Source organism: Lithohypha guttulata (genome assembly GCF_036872675.1).
Source record: "Lithohypha guttulata strain CCFEE 5908 chromosome Unknown scaffold_2, whole genome shotgun sequence".
NCBI classification, from domain to species: Eukaryota; Fungi; Ascomycota; class Eurotiomycetes; order Chaetothyriales; family Trichomeriaceae; genus Lithohypha; species Lithohypha guttulata.
This window is the reverse complement of record NW_027042751.1, coordinates 2,255,881-2,271,233: the sequence shown is the minus strand read 5'-3', so window position 1 is coordinate 2,271,233 and position 15,353 is coordinate 2,255,881. Positions and strand designations below refer to the sequence as shown.

General features: G+C 48.3%; 5 protein-coding genes across 5 annotated transcripts; 2 read left to right on the top strand and 3 right to left on the bottom strand.

The window, feature by feature from the left end:
- Positions 1 to 90: 90 nt before the first annotated feature.
- ACR2 (DNA-directed RNA polymerase I subunit RPA2) lies at positions 91 to 3,753 on the bottom strand (the record flags this gene model as incomplete). The annotated part of the gene is made up of 1 exon (XM_064897290.1): positions 91 to 3,753. The coding sequence occupies one exon, from the start codon at positions 3,751 to 3,753 to the stop codon at positions 91 to 93; it is 3,663 nt and encodes a 1,220-aa protein (XP_064756240.1).
- Positions 3,754 to 4,223: 470 nt separating this feature from the next.
- LTR64_002925 (uncharacterized protein) lies at positions 4,224 to 4,821 on the top strand (the record flags this gene model as incomplete). Its single annotated transcript, XM_064897289.1, has 2 exons — positions 4,224 to 4,346; positions 4,393 to 4,821. The coding sequence occupies 2 exons, from the start codon at positions 4,224 to 4,226 to the stop codon at positions 4,819 to 4,821; spliced, it is 552 nt and encodes a 183-aa protein (XP_064756239.1).
- A 3,408-nt stretch (positions 4,822 to 8,229) lies between these two features.
- On the top strand, positions 8,230 to 9,003 carry LTR64_002924 (uncharacterized protein; the record flags this gene model as incomplete). Its single annotated transcript, XM_064897288.1, has 1 exon — positions 8,230 to 9,003. The coding sequence occupies one exon, from the start codon at positions 8,230 to 8,232 to the stop codon at positions 9,001 to 9,003; it is 774 nt and encodes a 257-aa protein (XP_064756238.1).
- A 301-nt stretch (positions 9,004 to 9,304) lies between these two features.
- On the bottom strand, positions 9,305 to 11,037 carry LTR64_002923 (uncharacterized protein; the record flags this gene model as incomplete). Its single annotated transcript, XM_064897287.1, has 4 exons — positions 9,305 to 9,496; positions 9,551 to 9,780; positions 9,831 to 10,431; positions 10,504 to 11,037. 4 exons carry the CDS (start codon positions 11,035 to 11,037, stop codon positions 9,305 to 9,307), a joined length of 1,557 nt encoding a protein of 518 aa, XP_064756237.1.
- A 2,217-nt stretch (positions 11,038 to 13,254) lies between these two features.
- Positions 13,255 to 14,349, bottom strand: LTR64_002922 (uncharacterized protein; the record flags this gene model as incomplete). The annotated part of the gene is made up of 2 exons (XM_064897286.1): positions 13,255 to 13,346; positions 13,392 to 14,349. 2 exons carry the CDS (start codon positions 14,347 to 14,349, stop codon positions 13,255 to 13,257), a joined length of 1,050 nt encoding a protein of 349 aa, XP_064756236.1.
- Positions 14,350 to 15,353: the final 1,004 nt, after the last annotated feature.

The window sequence follows — 15,353 nt, the reverse complement described above, 5'->3', positions numbered from 1 at the left end:
GCGCAAATATGCGATGAACGCGACAGAATACGATGGTTGCTGCGGAGTCGTCGTAATTCTTGCTGGGATTACGTATACTCTATTGTTTCGCTAAGTGACAGTGAAAGTCGTCTTCACACCCATGGCCGCCAGCTCAACGTCGAGATACCTCAGAACGCCTGGCACATTGACCACAGTAGTATTCTCTCCTCCCACGAACTCTTTGCCTTCACCATCGGTCCATACTTTGAGCTTGCTGTCGTCCCATTTCGCTTCTCGAGCGCAAGTTCGGCACCTCACAATACCGCTGGGCATAACACTACCTCCACCAACAGCGCGCTTGCCTGTCAATGCATTGTAAGGATTCGGGACCATCTGTACAGATAGAAAACTTCCACAAGTTTTGCACACCCAAGCTCTTTGTTTGTCACTGCAGTCCATCAATCGATCTTGCAAGAGGTAGGCACAACCGTGAGCAATCAAACTGTCTCTCTCCATTTCCCCAACACGGATACCGCCACCTTTTGATCGACCTTTGATAGGCTGTCCCGTGACCGCGTTTACTGGTCCTGTCGTTCTCACTTGGAATTTATCTGACACCATGTGCCTGAGACGCTGGTAGTATACCACGCCCAGGTATATGTCAGCTGCAAATTCCTTGCCAGTGATTCCACTATACATGGGCTCGTTACCGTTGGAGTTGTAGCCAGCTTTGAGTAACTGCTCTCCAAAGAAGTCACCAGCAGTGTTGTCTTCATCGAAGGTAAATGGCGTGCAATCTTGGGCAATGCCATGTAGTGCGCCGGCTTTGCCAGCAAGCGACTCGACGAACATGCCGATGGTCATACGTGATGGGAAAGCATGAGGATTAATGATCACATCCGGTTGCATGCCTGACTCTGAGAATGGCATATTCTCAGCTGGCCACAGCATGGAACATACACCCTTTTGACCGTGCCGTGAGGAGAACTTGTCGCCAATAACGGGCCGACGTGGTATGCGATATTTGACGCTGATTGCCTGAAGAACCTGGTCACCAGTTTCGACTCCGAGCAGTCGGATTTGGTCAATGTAACCGCCTTCTGCATCTTTGTATTTCTGGTAATGAGTAATGCCATCGAGGTTCTTCAGCGAGTTCGTGGAAGGATCGAACATTACTGTGTGGTATGCTGCAACGACTGATCCCTCTTCAATTTTGGCTCCAACTCTGGGCAGACCGTCTTCGTCGATGCAGTTGAGTGCTGCTTGTGGTATGTTTTGATCACCTGGAGCGAAACCAAACATAGATTTGATCTCTGTTTTAGACCGAGAGGATCTGCCTGATTTCTCAGCAAGGTCGTAGAACTTGGTCTTGTAAATCACACCATCACCGAAGCCTCGTTCGTGTGCAGATTTGTTGATGATCATAGCGTCGTCCATGTCGTAGCCAGTGTAGGAGATGACAGCAACGACGGCATTCATACCATTTGGAAAATTGTCTAAACCATACTCGTTATACAATGGTGGTCGAACCACAGGAGTTTGACCTGTCTGCAGAAGATAAGCCTTGTTGTCAGCTCTACACATCATGTTCGAAGAAGGTGTTCCCATAGCTTGCTTGGACATTTGACATTGATACATATTGCGAGGTGATTGATTGAAGTCGGAGAAGGGAGTCATGTTGGCTAGAATTGAGAGGATGTTGGTCGGTTTGTATTCGATGTGAGTTGTTAGATCTGGTATTATGTCTGCTTCAGTGCATGCGATGTTCATGTATTGCTGTTCAAGAGGTCCAACGTAGTCGAGCTTGTCAGCTGGAAGATACTTGGTGGGTCTGATCATACGAGCAGGACCGCTGAATATGTAGAGTCCTGGATAGAGACCACCATTGGACGTTGGTATGTGGGCAATTTCTAACTCTTTTGGTATTCTCTTCTCATCGCGCACCTTCCAGTGTCGAAGGAGTTGAGCTGCTTCTCTTGCACGTCTCGCTGACATATGACCTAGAACACGACCGTCCAGTTGAACCGAAATTCCATCTTTGACTGAGCGGGAAGGCTGTTTAGACATGCCCAGCCTTGATAGAGCTGCCTCAACTCCACTAGCATCGATGCGATGAGTTTGTATCACGCACTGATGTGAAAGGTGATTCAGTAATCCGCAAGGGGAACCATCGGGTGTGTGGACCGGACATAGGAAGCCCCAACTTTCGGGAAGCAGCTTTCGAACAGTCGTGGTCTTCAACTGCGCGAAGAAAGCACCTCGATGTATACATCTGAAATGACTGATGAATCTGTAAAAATTGATCTTTTCTGCCATGACTGTATAGCCAGATGTTTGTTGCTGGTCTAGACCACTCTCGCTGACCAGGTTGCCCGTAGAGAGGAAATATTCTAATCGTTGAGCAATGTTCTCATTCGTTTTCCGCACGATCTTGGGAAGGAAGTCCTGCTCGAATTTTGTATCGAAGCTTGGCGGACTTCTGCTTCTGATATACTCTCGTGCTTGTGAGCCCATTGACAGAAGCCAATTGTAGATACTCTCTTTCAGTATCATACCATATAGAAAAGGGCCTAGGAGCACTTCCTGATTTGCGACTGCATCTGGATTGTCTACTGCACAATCACCTGCCGCTAGAGCATACAGCTTTCGTATAGAGAAGAGGACCATCTGAAACTTATCGTTGTTTTGTCCAGCTGTAACATCAATATTGCCGAGGTGTGGCAGCACTACTCTCCGCAAGAGCTCTTCGCCAGTCTTCTCATCGGATAATGTGATGGGTGTCTGCAAAACAGGTCTGAACTTTTCACCAAGGTAGGCGAGGGTCTGTGATCTCGTTTTCAAGCCGTATGCTTTGTAAGTCCTCAGAAGCAGTTCGACACGATCTGACACAAAAGAGCTGGGTGGATCAGAACTTGAAGACACGCCAACAATTCCTTGAGCAATCTCGTGGTCATTTGTCTCAACGAGCGCCTTTAGAACCATTATGACTGGAAGCAGATACTCGGACTTTCGCCATGCGAATCTGAAGCTGACATTGCCATCAGTCAGATAATGCAGTACATTCGTAACCGAGCTCTGGTCAGGACGTACGGAACGTATTGAGATGCCGTATTTGGAATAGGTTGGGCCTCTGTTCTCGAAAGAGGGTCGCAAGATGGCCATCGGGTAATTTCTTTTTGGTGTGATAAGCATTCTAATGAGCTTCTCATTGCCGTTCACGATGAAATATCCTCCCAACTCTTCAGCCTCCTCTTTGCGCTTCACCATCTGAGCCGGCGAGAGACCTTCTAGATGGCACCGATTTGACCGGAGCATGATCGGTAGAGATCCAATCTCTCTGACCGCCTCTTTCCAGTCGCCATTATTGAGTCGATACTGTAAGCGTGCGCGTAGCTTTCCTTTATATGTAGCAGCTCTTTCTCTGCATTCTGCCGGGTAGATTTCGCGAGTCGAGGTATTGCGATTGCTTGAGGGCAGAGTGGCTTTCTCAAGGAGGACTTCGGTCACCCTCAAGTCAAGTCTGTTGCGAGATGTGCTCTTGCTTCGGTCGCGAGGGTCACCATCGGTCACAGAGTGTATTCCAATGTCTTTAAGACCTTCGTCTATCAGTCCTTGATCGAAGAGTGCATTGAAGGAGTCAACGTGCGGTTTTATGGCAGCATGCAGCAACGGCCAGGCTGTTTTGTCACTAGGGGTATCTCGAAATAGACCATGCCGACGAGTTGTTTGAAAGCCAACATCCCATTTGGTATTGGTTCTGCTTGACCTCGTTACTGTCGTTGTCGACGACATAATGTGAGGAGTGGAATTCTATGACAGAGCTTGCACATCAAATACCGAATATGCATGCGCTATGTAACCCTCTGCTGCTCACCCACCTCGACACCTGTTCTTCAATACCTGCTGCGACAAAAAAGTTTAGACCTCGTCGGACTTAATTCTATTCTCCGCTGCTAGTGTCAACATAAGGTTGCACAGTTTTGTATCCTGGTTATCGATAAGGTGAAGAAGTGATTGGCTCACCGGCTCACCTGCAGGTGTCACCCGACCATTCATCTTTCATCAGCACGAGGCACCCTCGAAACAACAAACCACGTCGTAGTAAGCCAACAACACCTTCACGTTCTCTTTCGGTACTCAGCACACTCGCAATTATTATTGTCTACTTCAGAGCGGACTTTTGAGTGTCTATCCAGCTGCATAGTGTGGTAGCCTCACTCCCTGGTATGTGATAGCGTAGGAGCTTGATTCCTGTCTCAATCATGGCTGGCCTCTTCACTTGGTTATGGGACTGGTTACTGTGGCTCTTCTGGGCCACTGAAATGGATGTCACCATAGTCGGCCTACAGAATGCGGGAAAGACATCTCTTGTGCGCGTCTTAGCAGTAAGAATCTCGATTTCTATGTATTTCGAATACTTACGCGTCGTAGGGACAAGAATTCACGGTTGACTCAATACCAACTGTCGCATTTAACAAGAAAGAAGTCAAGAAGGGTCATGTCTCGATCCGATGCTGGGATCTAGGCGGTCAAGTCAAATTTCGCAATATGTGGGAGCGGTACTGCCGAGACGTCAATGCCATTATCTTTGTCGTTGATGCCGCCGATCGCGATAGCATGCCTGTGGCAAAGGATGAGCTGCATACATTGCTCGCGAACGAGTCGCTCGCATCTATTCCTTTGCTTGTCTTGGCAAACAAGTCTGATCTTAGACAGAAGATGACTGTCGACGAAGTGATTGAGGCTTTGAATCTGAAGAAAGTTACGCACAGGGAAATCAGCTGCTATGGAGTAAGTGCAAAGGAGGAGACCAACCTCGAGGCTGTATTGCAGTGGCTGGTAGCGAGGTCAGGAAAGTGAGCATAGCCAGCACGTCCGGATCGAAGTCGATTACTGGCGGAAGGAAGACTCTTTCAGGATGACTAAAAGGTTTCAATTGTTAATGATGTGGGCAGTTACACAATGTTGTGTGAGCAACATCGTGCTTGCAGATCTACAGAACCACTAGTCTAGCCTGAGGACACAATCAGCCGTCTGGATACCTGTCGATCCCGTGGAGCACGACGCTCCTTCCGTTATACGAGCATTTATGACCCTCAAACCCCAACGCCAGCTAACACTACGCAGAGAAATGATCGTTTTGGTAGTGTTTTCGATGGCAACAAGTAAACCTTAGCAGTGTCTTCGTGCCATTCCGCCAGTAAATGCTTTATATAATGCTCTTGCAACTCCAGATACGTAGCTCCTTACATCATCATCATCATCCTCGTTGCACGTTTGCTGCTAAAACTCGGACGAGGGGAATTCTCGTTGGCAGTCCAAGGCTTGTTCAGCCATGAGTTGTCTCCCTCTCCCATAGTCATAGTCGACTGTCGATTGCTAGCACCGCCGATTTTGGCTCGCTGTGGCATTTCAATCATGCTGCCTCGGTAAAGTGGTCCCATCAATCGATCTTTTACGCTCTTGTTCCTGCGTGGGGCTCCAGGTCGCTGTAGTTCTGGCGCAAATTTGTCGACCTTGTCTGATCCGTCCCTATTTTTCTCTCCTGCCATGATGGCTCGTTCTCTGTTTATTGCTTCATTATGAGCTCTGCGTCTCATGTGTATAATGAAAAATGTGATTATGAGGCCGACTATCACAATTGCAACTGCAATGCCGATGCCTAAACCGGCTTGTGCACCAGCAGTCATATGTCGCTTGATAAGGTGTGTCGAAACAGGAAAGGCTGACGCGGTATCACTCAATATACATAGTAGCGCCAGATGTCCCGCATTGGGTCTGTGAAGTCTCGACATGGTGTTTAAAGAGGGTGGTAAAGTGGTGAAGTGATCTTCGTCCAGCGAGAACACGAGAGGAAATTGAATTGCGGCTCTGTTCAGGAGAGAATGTGAATGATGACGGTCGGCGAACAGCTAAAATATGTACCGGTTTGAATGGAATGTTTGCAAGAGCGCGAAAAGAGTGGTCAGGAAGGTATGACAAGGAGGGTAGGACAATCAGCAAAGTCCAGGAGGGTGTGAAACGATGTCAAGTGCTCGGGATGCGATTCAAGAAAAGAGACGTGCAAACGGGCTCAGACGAAGTCTGTAGGGAAGTACCATCCAGGGTGTCCATGCTCTCATAAACCACTAGGCCGCGCGAAAAGTGGCTCTGAAAGAAGTCACTGGCGGAGCCAAGATAGTCTTGGACTTTGGACGATGCGCCAGCTCGTTGCGAGCCACCTGAAGCATGATTTGTTGCCTTTCTGAAACGTCCTTCACAAATGTATGTCGGAGGGGAAGACATGAACCACCGACATCAATTCCTTGTCGGGCTGCACAGGAAGGTTTTCATTCGTTCTTTGACGGGCGCCGTAGCCAGGTTCCTTGCATAAGTGGCGTCAATCATGATAAGATCTCCAATCACGAACGAGGAAGGCGCAAGACGTCTCCGTCTTGCCCCGGAAGCAGGTACCCAGTAAGCTGCGGTGCCCCTGAGGTCAGCATCTGGTACTGGAGTGGAATCGGACATACTAAGCCTTTTATAGAAGTTAGTCATTCGGAAAGCAAACGATAGATGATGTGAAATTCCACACATAGGATACCTAACATTCCTCCCACACCCAACGTTGTAGGATCGTGCGAGCCAGTATCCGGACAGAATTTGGACATTCTTCCGACCGGCATCCTCACCACGACCTCGCTTTATTCACAGAGAACTTGTGTGCATTGCTGTTCCATCTTCCACTGCCACCTTGCGAATGCGACGAGCTCCGAGCACGTTGACTCGAGCTTGGAGGAGTGGACCGTTCGGAGCATCAAATCCCCATATGATTAGCTCATTTGACATAGCTAATCTGATTAACGACATTACGGGGTTTACGATAGGAACCGCCTGTTGGTTCGCTCAAACGTTGTTCTTCTATCCAAATGACAACGTATTGACGTCCAGCGTGGTTAGAGACAGCTAAACCGCGACTTTGATAGGTGGCCCTCTTCCATCATTTTATCTCCCGAACTCTAAGTCTTGCCACTGTAGCTATTGCATGAACAGGAGATGAGTATGATCTTGCATATCTCGGACTTGTTGGAGACGATCGATGGTGTTGAAACGAATTGCTACGAGTGTACTCGGTATGCCCGTTTCATTACCAGGTGTACTCAAAGCACTTGAAGGACACCTATGGTACCGAAAACCAGTCCTTTGAGGCTCTTCTATAACTGAGGTCAACGGCGTTGCTGATAGCAAGTACACCACAATCTTGTGATCTCGAGGGGCGTGCGCCACAAGACTCTCTTCTTTGTGTCGGCACGTTTCGCGCCATCCAACATCTCTGTTGAGTTCGGTGTCTGTCCACAGTGTAAGGTTGCGCCTCGTGCGCAGCATGACTCGATACCACTATCCAGTATCAAGCTGGCTTCACCACGGTAAGACTAGCCTTTGCGCTCCACATTCGAGGAGCAATCTCTACGGGGATCCACATCCATAGTTAAGATCTCTGGCTCGATGCTAGTCAGCCTATCTGACTATTGCTCAGATTGCGTTGCGTCTTCCAAGTATACTGTTGACGCTTGGTAGCGTTTCACGATCTCAAATCTCACGGAAAGGTTGAAAACGTGTACATGTTGCCGGAGATATTTCCGAGAGATTTGCTACCCTTCTGCCGTACACCACACATAGCTTGGGATCGTGCTACATGTAGTAAAGAGCAAGATATCAATCCTCAAACGATGACAATAGCTGGAGGTTCGGTAATTGGTCAAAGCAGAATGAAACTTTGGCATACGATGGATCAGTGATACCGAGAAGAGATATTGCTATAGATGACACGAGGCAGAGGCTCGTGCCAATGCTCATAATGTCACGACTGCACAGAGTGAGGATTAGAATTGAACAGCTTGTTGGACAGGTAAGAGTTGTTCCTAATGAGTCCCTTGTCTTGTGCGCACGACTTGCATGACTGCTTGTACCCAACATGACTGTGTTGACTTTGAACGACTACTGCTCGGAGCATCACTGAAGCTCGATAACTAGACGACATGCATAGCGATCGACTAGTTACGAAAAAGCATGTATCAACCTTTCTCATTCTAAGATCTATTTCATGGTAAATTTATTGAGTAGGGGTTGTCTTGCGAACCACTAGTGTAGTCTTGGCTCTCCCAGCTCAAAAGAGAGCTAAATCTATAATGGTCTCGATGTCTCAAAGAGCTGAGTTGACGCGCTCGGTACCATACAGATGACACACAACAATCCCTACCAGCGAGAAAGTTCATTCCAAGAACCAACATGCCTCCTCCAGCGACACCCCCCCCCCCCTTCCAGCTCGACCTTGGCACCGGTCTCTCCTTAGCACTAGCATTCTCCTTCATGCCAGCAGCTCAGCTCCTAGCCAGCCGCCTTCTTCCCAGAACCGTTTCGAAAAAGTACTATTGGATCTTCACCTGGTGTGTTTACGACTTCCTCACCCACAGCATAATCGAGGGTTCCTATCTATATCACTGTTTTGTGTCCTACGAGACCATTTCGAACCACTCCGACCACCCATCATCATCTCTTCTCGCCAAAGGCCCTTCCTTTCTCGGCTATACAGATCGCAACTATGGCTCCTACTACTCCCAAGGCCCGATGGCTCGACTGTGGCGAGAATACGCAAAGGCCGATAGTCGTTGGGGCGGCTCGGACCTGAACGTGATCTCCCTAGAATTGCTCACAGTACTTCTAGCAGGACCTGCCGCTGCCTACATATGCTACCTCATCGCGAGAATCACAAACTCAAGCAACGTGACTGAAAAAGCACGTCTTGATGCAAGGATGTGGTTTATTGCGGTGGTGCTCTCGACAGGCGAACTGTACGGAGGCTTTATGACATTTGCGCCTGAATGGCTTTCTGGAAATACTGCTCTGGCTGGAGATGATCCGATCTATTTGTGGTTGTACCTGGTTTTCTTCAATGGGATATGGGTGTTTGTTCCAGCTTGGATTCTGTATCTGGGATACTATGAGCTGACTGGTGCTTTTGTGAATGGGGTGAGCTCGCAACATCTCAGGAAAGTGTCTTGATCACCTGCATATATATCGAGGTTGGAGAGTTGTTGGATGAGTTCCAGTACGAGTACTGCATGACAGGCCGCCACATTCTCCGAAACTTCGATTGCGGGACAAGCACGAAGTTTGAGCTTGTCTGTTTCCTACGATCGCCATGAGATCTGTCTGTTATCCTCATATCACGAAAACAATGTGGAAAAGTTAAACGAACTAAAACCATGACTCTGATTTTGCTATACAATATACAGACACGCTGGAACGAATTCAACTCTATCTTTCACAACACCAAACGCTGTATAACAAATACACTTCTCTCCTATCGGCCAGCAATTTGACCTTTGGGGAATGGCTTGATGAGTAAACCTGGCAGGTTCATGGCAATTGTGAGTATACCGATGATCCAGAAGCTCTTCGCATAGTCAGTGCCAATATATCTGAAGATAACGGCGCAAATAATGCCACCAAGGTTACCAAAGGCACCAGTGAAGCCGGAGACGACTCCGTTTGCCTGTATTTCTGATTAGCAAATATTTCGCTCACAAAACACAGAAGGAAAACATACCTGAGGATAAACATGTGGTACATAGGCGAAGAGAGCACCATTTCCAGCGTCCATGAAGAAAGCCATGCCGGCGACCAGGCCAATGAGGGTAGGCTGATGACGGGTGTCGAGTACGCCAATGACGATCTGGAAGACACCTGTGCCGACACACAAGAAGGCGATCCAGTATTTCTTCGCCCAGACGGAACCGCCGGTTTTGTTGTAGATGTAATCAGAAACCAGACCACCGACTAGTTTACATTAGTAGTGCGTCAGAGGCAGAAGATCGGATGTTACTCACTTGGTCTGAACACAACATTCAGCAGGCCAAACATGGCGGCCCAGTTACCTGAACCTGTCTGTCCCAATCTTGGGAAGTTGCGAAGGTAGTATTTTCCGAGGATCGAGTTGATAGCCAATTCACCACCGAATGTGCAGAAGTATGCGGCTCCACATACGAGTGTCTGTGGCGTGATAATAATGTGCATCATCTCTTTCATGGTAGGCTTGACGACGATCTCACCGCGAGCTGTATCTAACATCGATTGTTCGGAGAGAGGAGCTTCGTGATCGGCATATTTCGATGGTCGACGCTGTCCAGCTTCGAGGGTCTTCTCGTCGACGGCGGGAGGGGAGGAGGAACCGGATCGAGAGCTGTCATCCTCCTTCGCCAGGATACCTGTTGGAGCATCGACAATAGTCTCCTGGATACCATGTGCTTGAAGGTTTCGCTGAGCAGCCTGGTGGCGATCTGCCCATTTACCGGTTGGTGTATCGTCAGTCAGGAGCAGCATGGCAATGGCAACGGCGACGATGCAGATACCAGGGACAACAAAAGTGACTCTCCATGCTACATGGGGGGTCAGACCCTGTCGACGGACGAGGCTGTCGAAGATGGCAGGCTATACTTCGTTAGCATAATCCTTTCTCGCAAAGGGTCCGTGCTTGTTAGCATAATGCCAGGCCCAACTTACCATGAGGAAATAGGTGATGCCACCTCCAGAGTTACCAAAGCCTGCAATGAAAGCATTCGAAGTGCCAACAATTGGCTTATCGAAGAAACCTGTCGACCATACCTGGCACGGTACGAAACTGCCACCAAGGATACCAACAAAGAATCGACACGCCATGAGCTGACCGATTGTGTAGCAGGTACCAGCCAAGAAGGTTGGAACTGCACCGATCAGAAGGCAGCCAACAAATGTCAACCTTGGGCCAAACTTGTCACAAGCAGGACCAGCAATAAGTCGAACAAGGAGTGTTGCAAGCAAGCCAACGATATTGGAGTTGAGGACATCGGTGGTAGTCATGCCAAGATCCTTCGAGATGGTGACTGACAGGAGTGGAGGGAAGGCATACCACGACCAAAAGGCGATCAGGAAGCCGAACCACGAGAAGAACCAAACTCGTCCATACATGTTAACGACATTGAGGGCTGGTATTGACTCGGCCTTGAGGTTGATCGGGTTGACCATAGGGGCCTTGAACAGCAACATTGGATTATACATATTGGCGGTGGTGTTGCTGCTTTTCTGTTTTCACTTCAAATGTGTTGGTGTACAAATGGGCTGAGCTTGCTGCCCTGGGTATCTGTTGAACAATACTGGCATCTACCAGAAAGGCATGGAGTGGCAGTCTATATAGATGTTGGAGGTCTATCATCTTACCCACATTTGTCGAGTTTCAATGTGCAACTACAGATATGACGTTCATGCTTTCTCCGGGGGATAGAGACCTGGACCAGGGTATTTACAGATGTGGCATATGGAGTCGATCTTGGTAGATCCGCGGGTCGATACTTTTCAACAGTAGCCGCCTCGGAGCCAATGGAGATGCAGAGATAGTTGAACCAAGCCCTGTCGGGCCAATACGGGTTGAGAGATAACAGACCACAGCGACAAACACAATGTCTTGTGCTTGCTGAGATTGTCAATAGGTTTCTGACTTATCGATACCATAGTGCTTGCTGCGATCTCGAGTTTGTTGCACTGGCCCAGGTTCTGCAAGTACGATCTGTGTTTGCGTACAATATCGATTACAGCAAGATTGGCCCATGGTCATCTATCTCGGTCCAATACCGACATGCCTTGGAATTGCAATCAGAGTTTCCTCTAGCCGTGTTCTAAAACCGACCGCTAACATCACTGTTGCCAGTGTTTCGATGTCAGTATATCTGAACAAGCTCCCACCCCAGGTTTTGTAAACTCTTCAGACCATTTTCGAGCAGAGTCTTGTTGTCGCTTGAGATTAGAGCATTTTTTGTCGAGCGACACCAGTCTGCAGCACTGATCAAGGATGAACAGCATGTTGATTTGATTGGTGATGCTAGGATTCCGAACGCGCAGTTGGGAAGTGCCCAAAGATAAGGTCAGGTCGATGTACAGGTTCGAGATGCCACGAGGCTGAGGATTGCTCCATTTTGATTGGAGGAGATACTCGTCCCTTATCAACATCCATCCCTTGCAGCGCTAGCGTTTCCAATTGCGGAACCCAAAGATAAGACATCCCAACTCAGCAGAACACATGTACAGCAATACTCGCGAGGGCCAAACTTTGAGTTATCTTGCATGATATGGCGTTGTACTATCTGTGGTGTCGGTTTGGCATGTTCGAGACCTCTTTCAATCGGCTTTGTGTTTTTGATCACCTCAATCATCTCCTAGTACACCAAGGCATGGTAGGCAGTGACCACGTTCACTCGTCTTCACTCGTCTTCACCTTATGACCGATCAAGTATCGAGGAAGTATTGCTTTCGAAGATGGACTATCGCTGGAGTGAAGTGCAACAAGGAAAAGTAACTCAGATGTACTATCTTCTACCCAAATTCGGTATCGTGGTGAAGACGAAAGACTTGGTGAAGACACGGCTCAAATTTCCAGGACAAACCTACTGTCACACAGCAAATCAGACAACCCTATTGCCAGAATTTGCTTGGCGATCTCAAGAACCACGAGAACTTAGACGTCATAGTGTGCTGCAAGAGGTTTCTGGCTCAAAGACAGGGGTACCTCAATGTATGGTAGTCGCTCCGTGTGCATCGCGAATCGATCGGCTAGTCTAAAAAGACAGGCTTATCTTGAGGCTCGTTGCCAGGTCAAGGCTTGGAAGACCACCGCCCACGATGGACTAGAGCAGCACCATGGCGCGTAATCTTGTTCTCAGCACTATCGACAGCCTCGCTGAGTGTACTCGTAGACAATCTGACGTAGATGCTGCATCGAATCCATTCATCATGCAGCTCATATTGCTCGTCATATTGTGCGGACTTCGTTGCATGTCGTGCGTTGAACGAGTATGTTGACCCTACCCGAGTATGCTGGCGTAGCAGAAGTTTGAAGATTTCGTTCAGAAGTGTTCACCCTACCACACAAAACTCGGGGATTCACGATCTTCTCCAACTTCGTATCAGCACGACGATGGTAATCGTGCCGTGCCGACACTGTATCCTCATCAATGGTCGCTGGATGCAAGTTCCGTCAGGTTCTGTTCTGTGGATTTAGTCTAGCGCCGCACGCTAAACCTCAGTATGTGTTCAAACACGGTAGAGGGAACAGTCCGCTTCTGTTTCGAGTGAGATGGAGTGATTGCTGTTCTTGAAGATGAAGCCAACGTGTTACTTGTTAAGTCACATCGCACGGTGTCGTTGTTGAAGTGCTAAGAGGTAAGTAACTGCCATGCGATCGCAATCGGCCGCAGACACGATCACGGCCAGGAAGTAAAATGTTCACGTCTTCGCCTTCCGTTGCGAAGGCGGAGGTGGAGGCGCCATCCGACCCATTTGTCTCTCCTCATCTGCTGAGGGTCTTCTGCCGTAAACTGTATGGCAATAGTAGTAAGCATGTATCTTGCGCGTCTGCATACTTTCCCTAACACTAGCCAAGAACAGTTCGATCTTAGCTCTATCCCATTTCATGACCTCATTAAAGGTCTTGTACGATGCAGCAGGTAGAGAGTCATGAACCAGGGTGTGAAAACGTTTGCCAAGCTTCTTAAGGCGTGGAAGTGCTGGCCAGCCTCCTAGAGGAATCTTGACGACCACTTCTTGAACGTCAACGTACCCTGATTCTATCATCCATCTCTTGACAAACGGGGCTATCCTGAGAGGTCTTTCGCCTTGCTCAGTGGCGTAGACCATCCATTCCGACCATCTCTTGAGAGGCCAATCTTCAGGCATAGTTCCATCGTCACAAGAAGGTATATTATCTACCTCGCAGCATTCCATCCAACCTTCTCCAGGAACAAGATACTTCCGAGCCGTGATCAGAAGTTGCTGATAGTCCTTCAAGCTACCCATCAAGCATTGGCTGAATATGAAATCGAAGCTATCGGCTGGTCGACACCAATCCAACTCTGAACAGTCTTGTTGCTCGAACCGAACTCCTGGTGGGACTATATGAGGTTGTATTGGTGACAAGTCAATGCCCGTGATCTGAGCATCTGGAAATATGTTATCAGCTACGGAGATAGCCCAAATACCTGAACCAGTTCCAATATCCAATATGTTGCCTGGCTCCTTGATGTCAGCCATAAACATTTTGCCCTCATGTGCAGCCCTAATGAGACAAAACTGTTCGTTCATCCGCTCTACTTCCTGAGCATCGTTTGGGAAAGGGTAGCTGCCTGCCTTGTATTTGTGGTAGGTTCGGTCGAAATGGACAGGAAAATCTCTCATCGTATCATCGAGGGAAAACGTCTCAGAGTCACCTCCTGAAGATGCCGATGAACCACTGTCTGCAAGTAGCGGTGAGGTATTCCGCGCCTTTCCAGGAACTTCTTTTGACACTGGTGGGTCATCCGAATTGGTGCTGCTGTTAGCCATAGCATTTCCATTCTGAGTCGCCATCGAGAAACTCCGTGCAAAAATCAAGTCTGACTTTCAGTTGCTCCAACGAGAATCTTTCGCCTGCACAAAGCTCGATCGTGAATGTGACAATGATGTCCGAAATCCTCGTCCTGAAGGCCGCTCGACCAAGCAATTCAGTGGGGTTGCTATATAGCTTGTTCTGGCTCTAAAGATTCGAACTCCTGGTCATCCACGTAACAATATGACCAAATTCATGAGTAAATTGACAAAAGTCCTTTGTCCGTCTGTTCGCGAAAGACTCGACTCCATTAACTTGAAATTAGATCTCAGTTAGAGCAACATCCATCTGTAGTCAGTTGGGTGTGTTGACATGGTCCTTGCTGAGTGTTTAGATCTCGATTAATTCTAGTATCAGAAGAGAATACAAGTCTGCTTGCGAATAAGATATGGGATCAAAGTAGAAGATGGAGATTAGTGCAGCGATCGTCGCGTTGGTGGGTCGTGATGGAAGGAAGGAAGGATGTCAGACAGAAACCGGAAAGTCCATGATCTGATAGTGGAGAGCTTAAACTTTCCCATCAAACTCCAGCTAGGAGCATACAGGCTTCGGCTTTTATTGAAGCTACCGCAATACGGACAATACTTTTCACCTTGATACTGTCAAGCGTCGAAGCGAGAGGGGTATGCAGTTGATGATCCTATAGATATGGAAATCTAGCTAGAAAATCGCAGCTAGTGCAAGAATTGGTGGGTACCCTGTAGCCAAGCAATTGGTCTTTGTTCTTGGCTTGCTACCAACCCCAGCTCTCGACTGAAAACATGACAGCGGATGCTCGGTTTCGACGAGTCACAGCTGCAGCATTCGACAAGGGCCACGTCCAATATGCACGAACTCCCGGCGGTCTGGCTCAAAAACAGGTCCTTACGTCTAGGTGGCACCACGTTCCTGGGTACAGTCAGCATCCGAGGTTCCCCGACAACAACCGAAAGTGACCACGCTCGATCTACCAAAGACCATT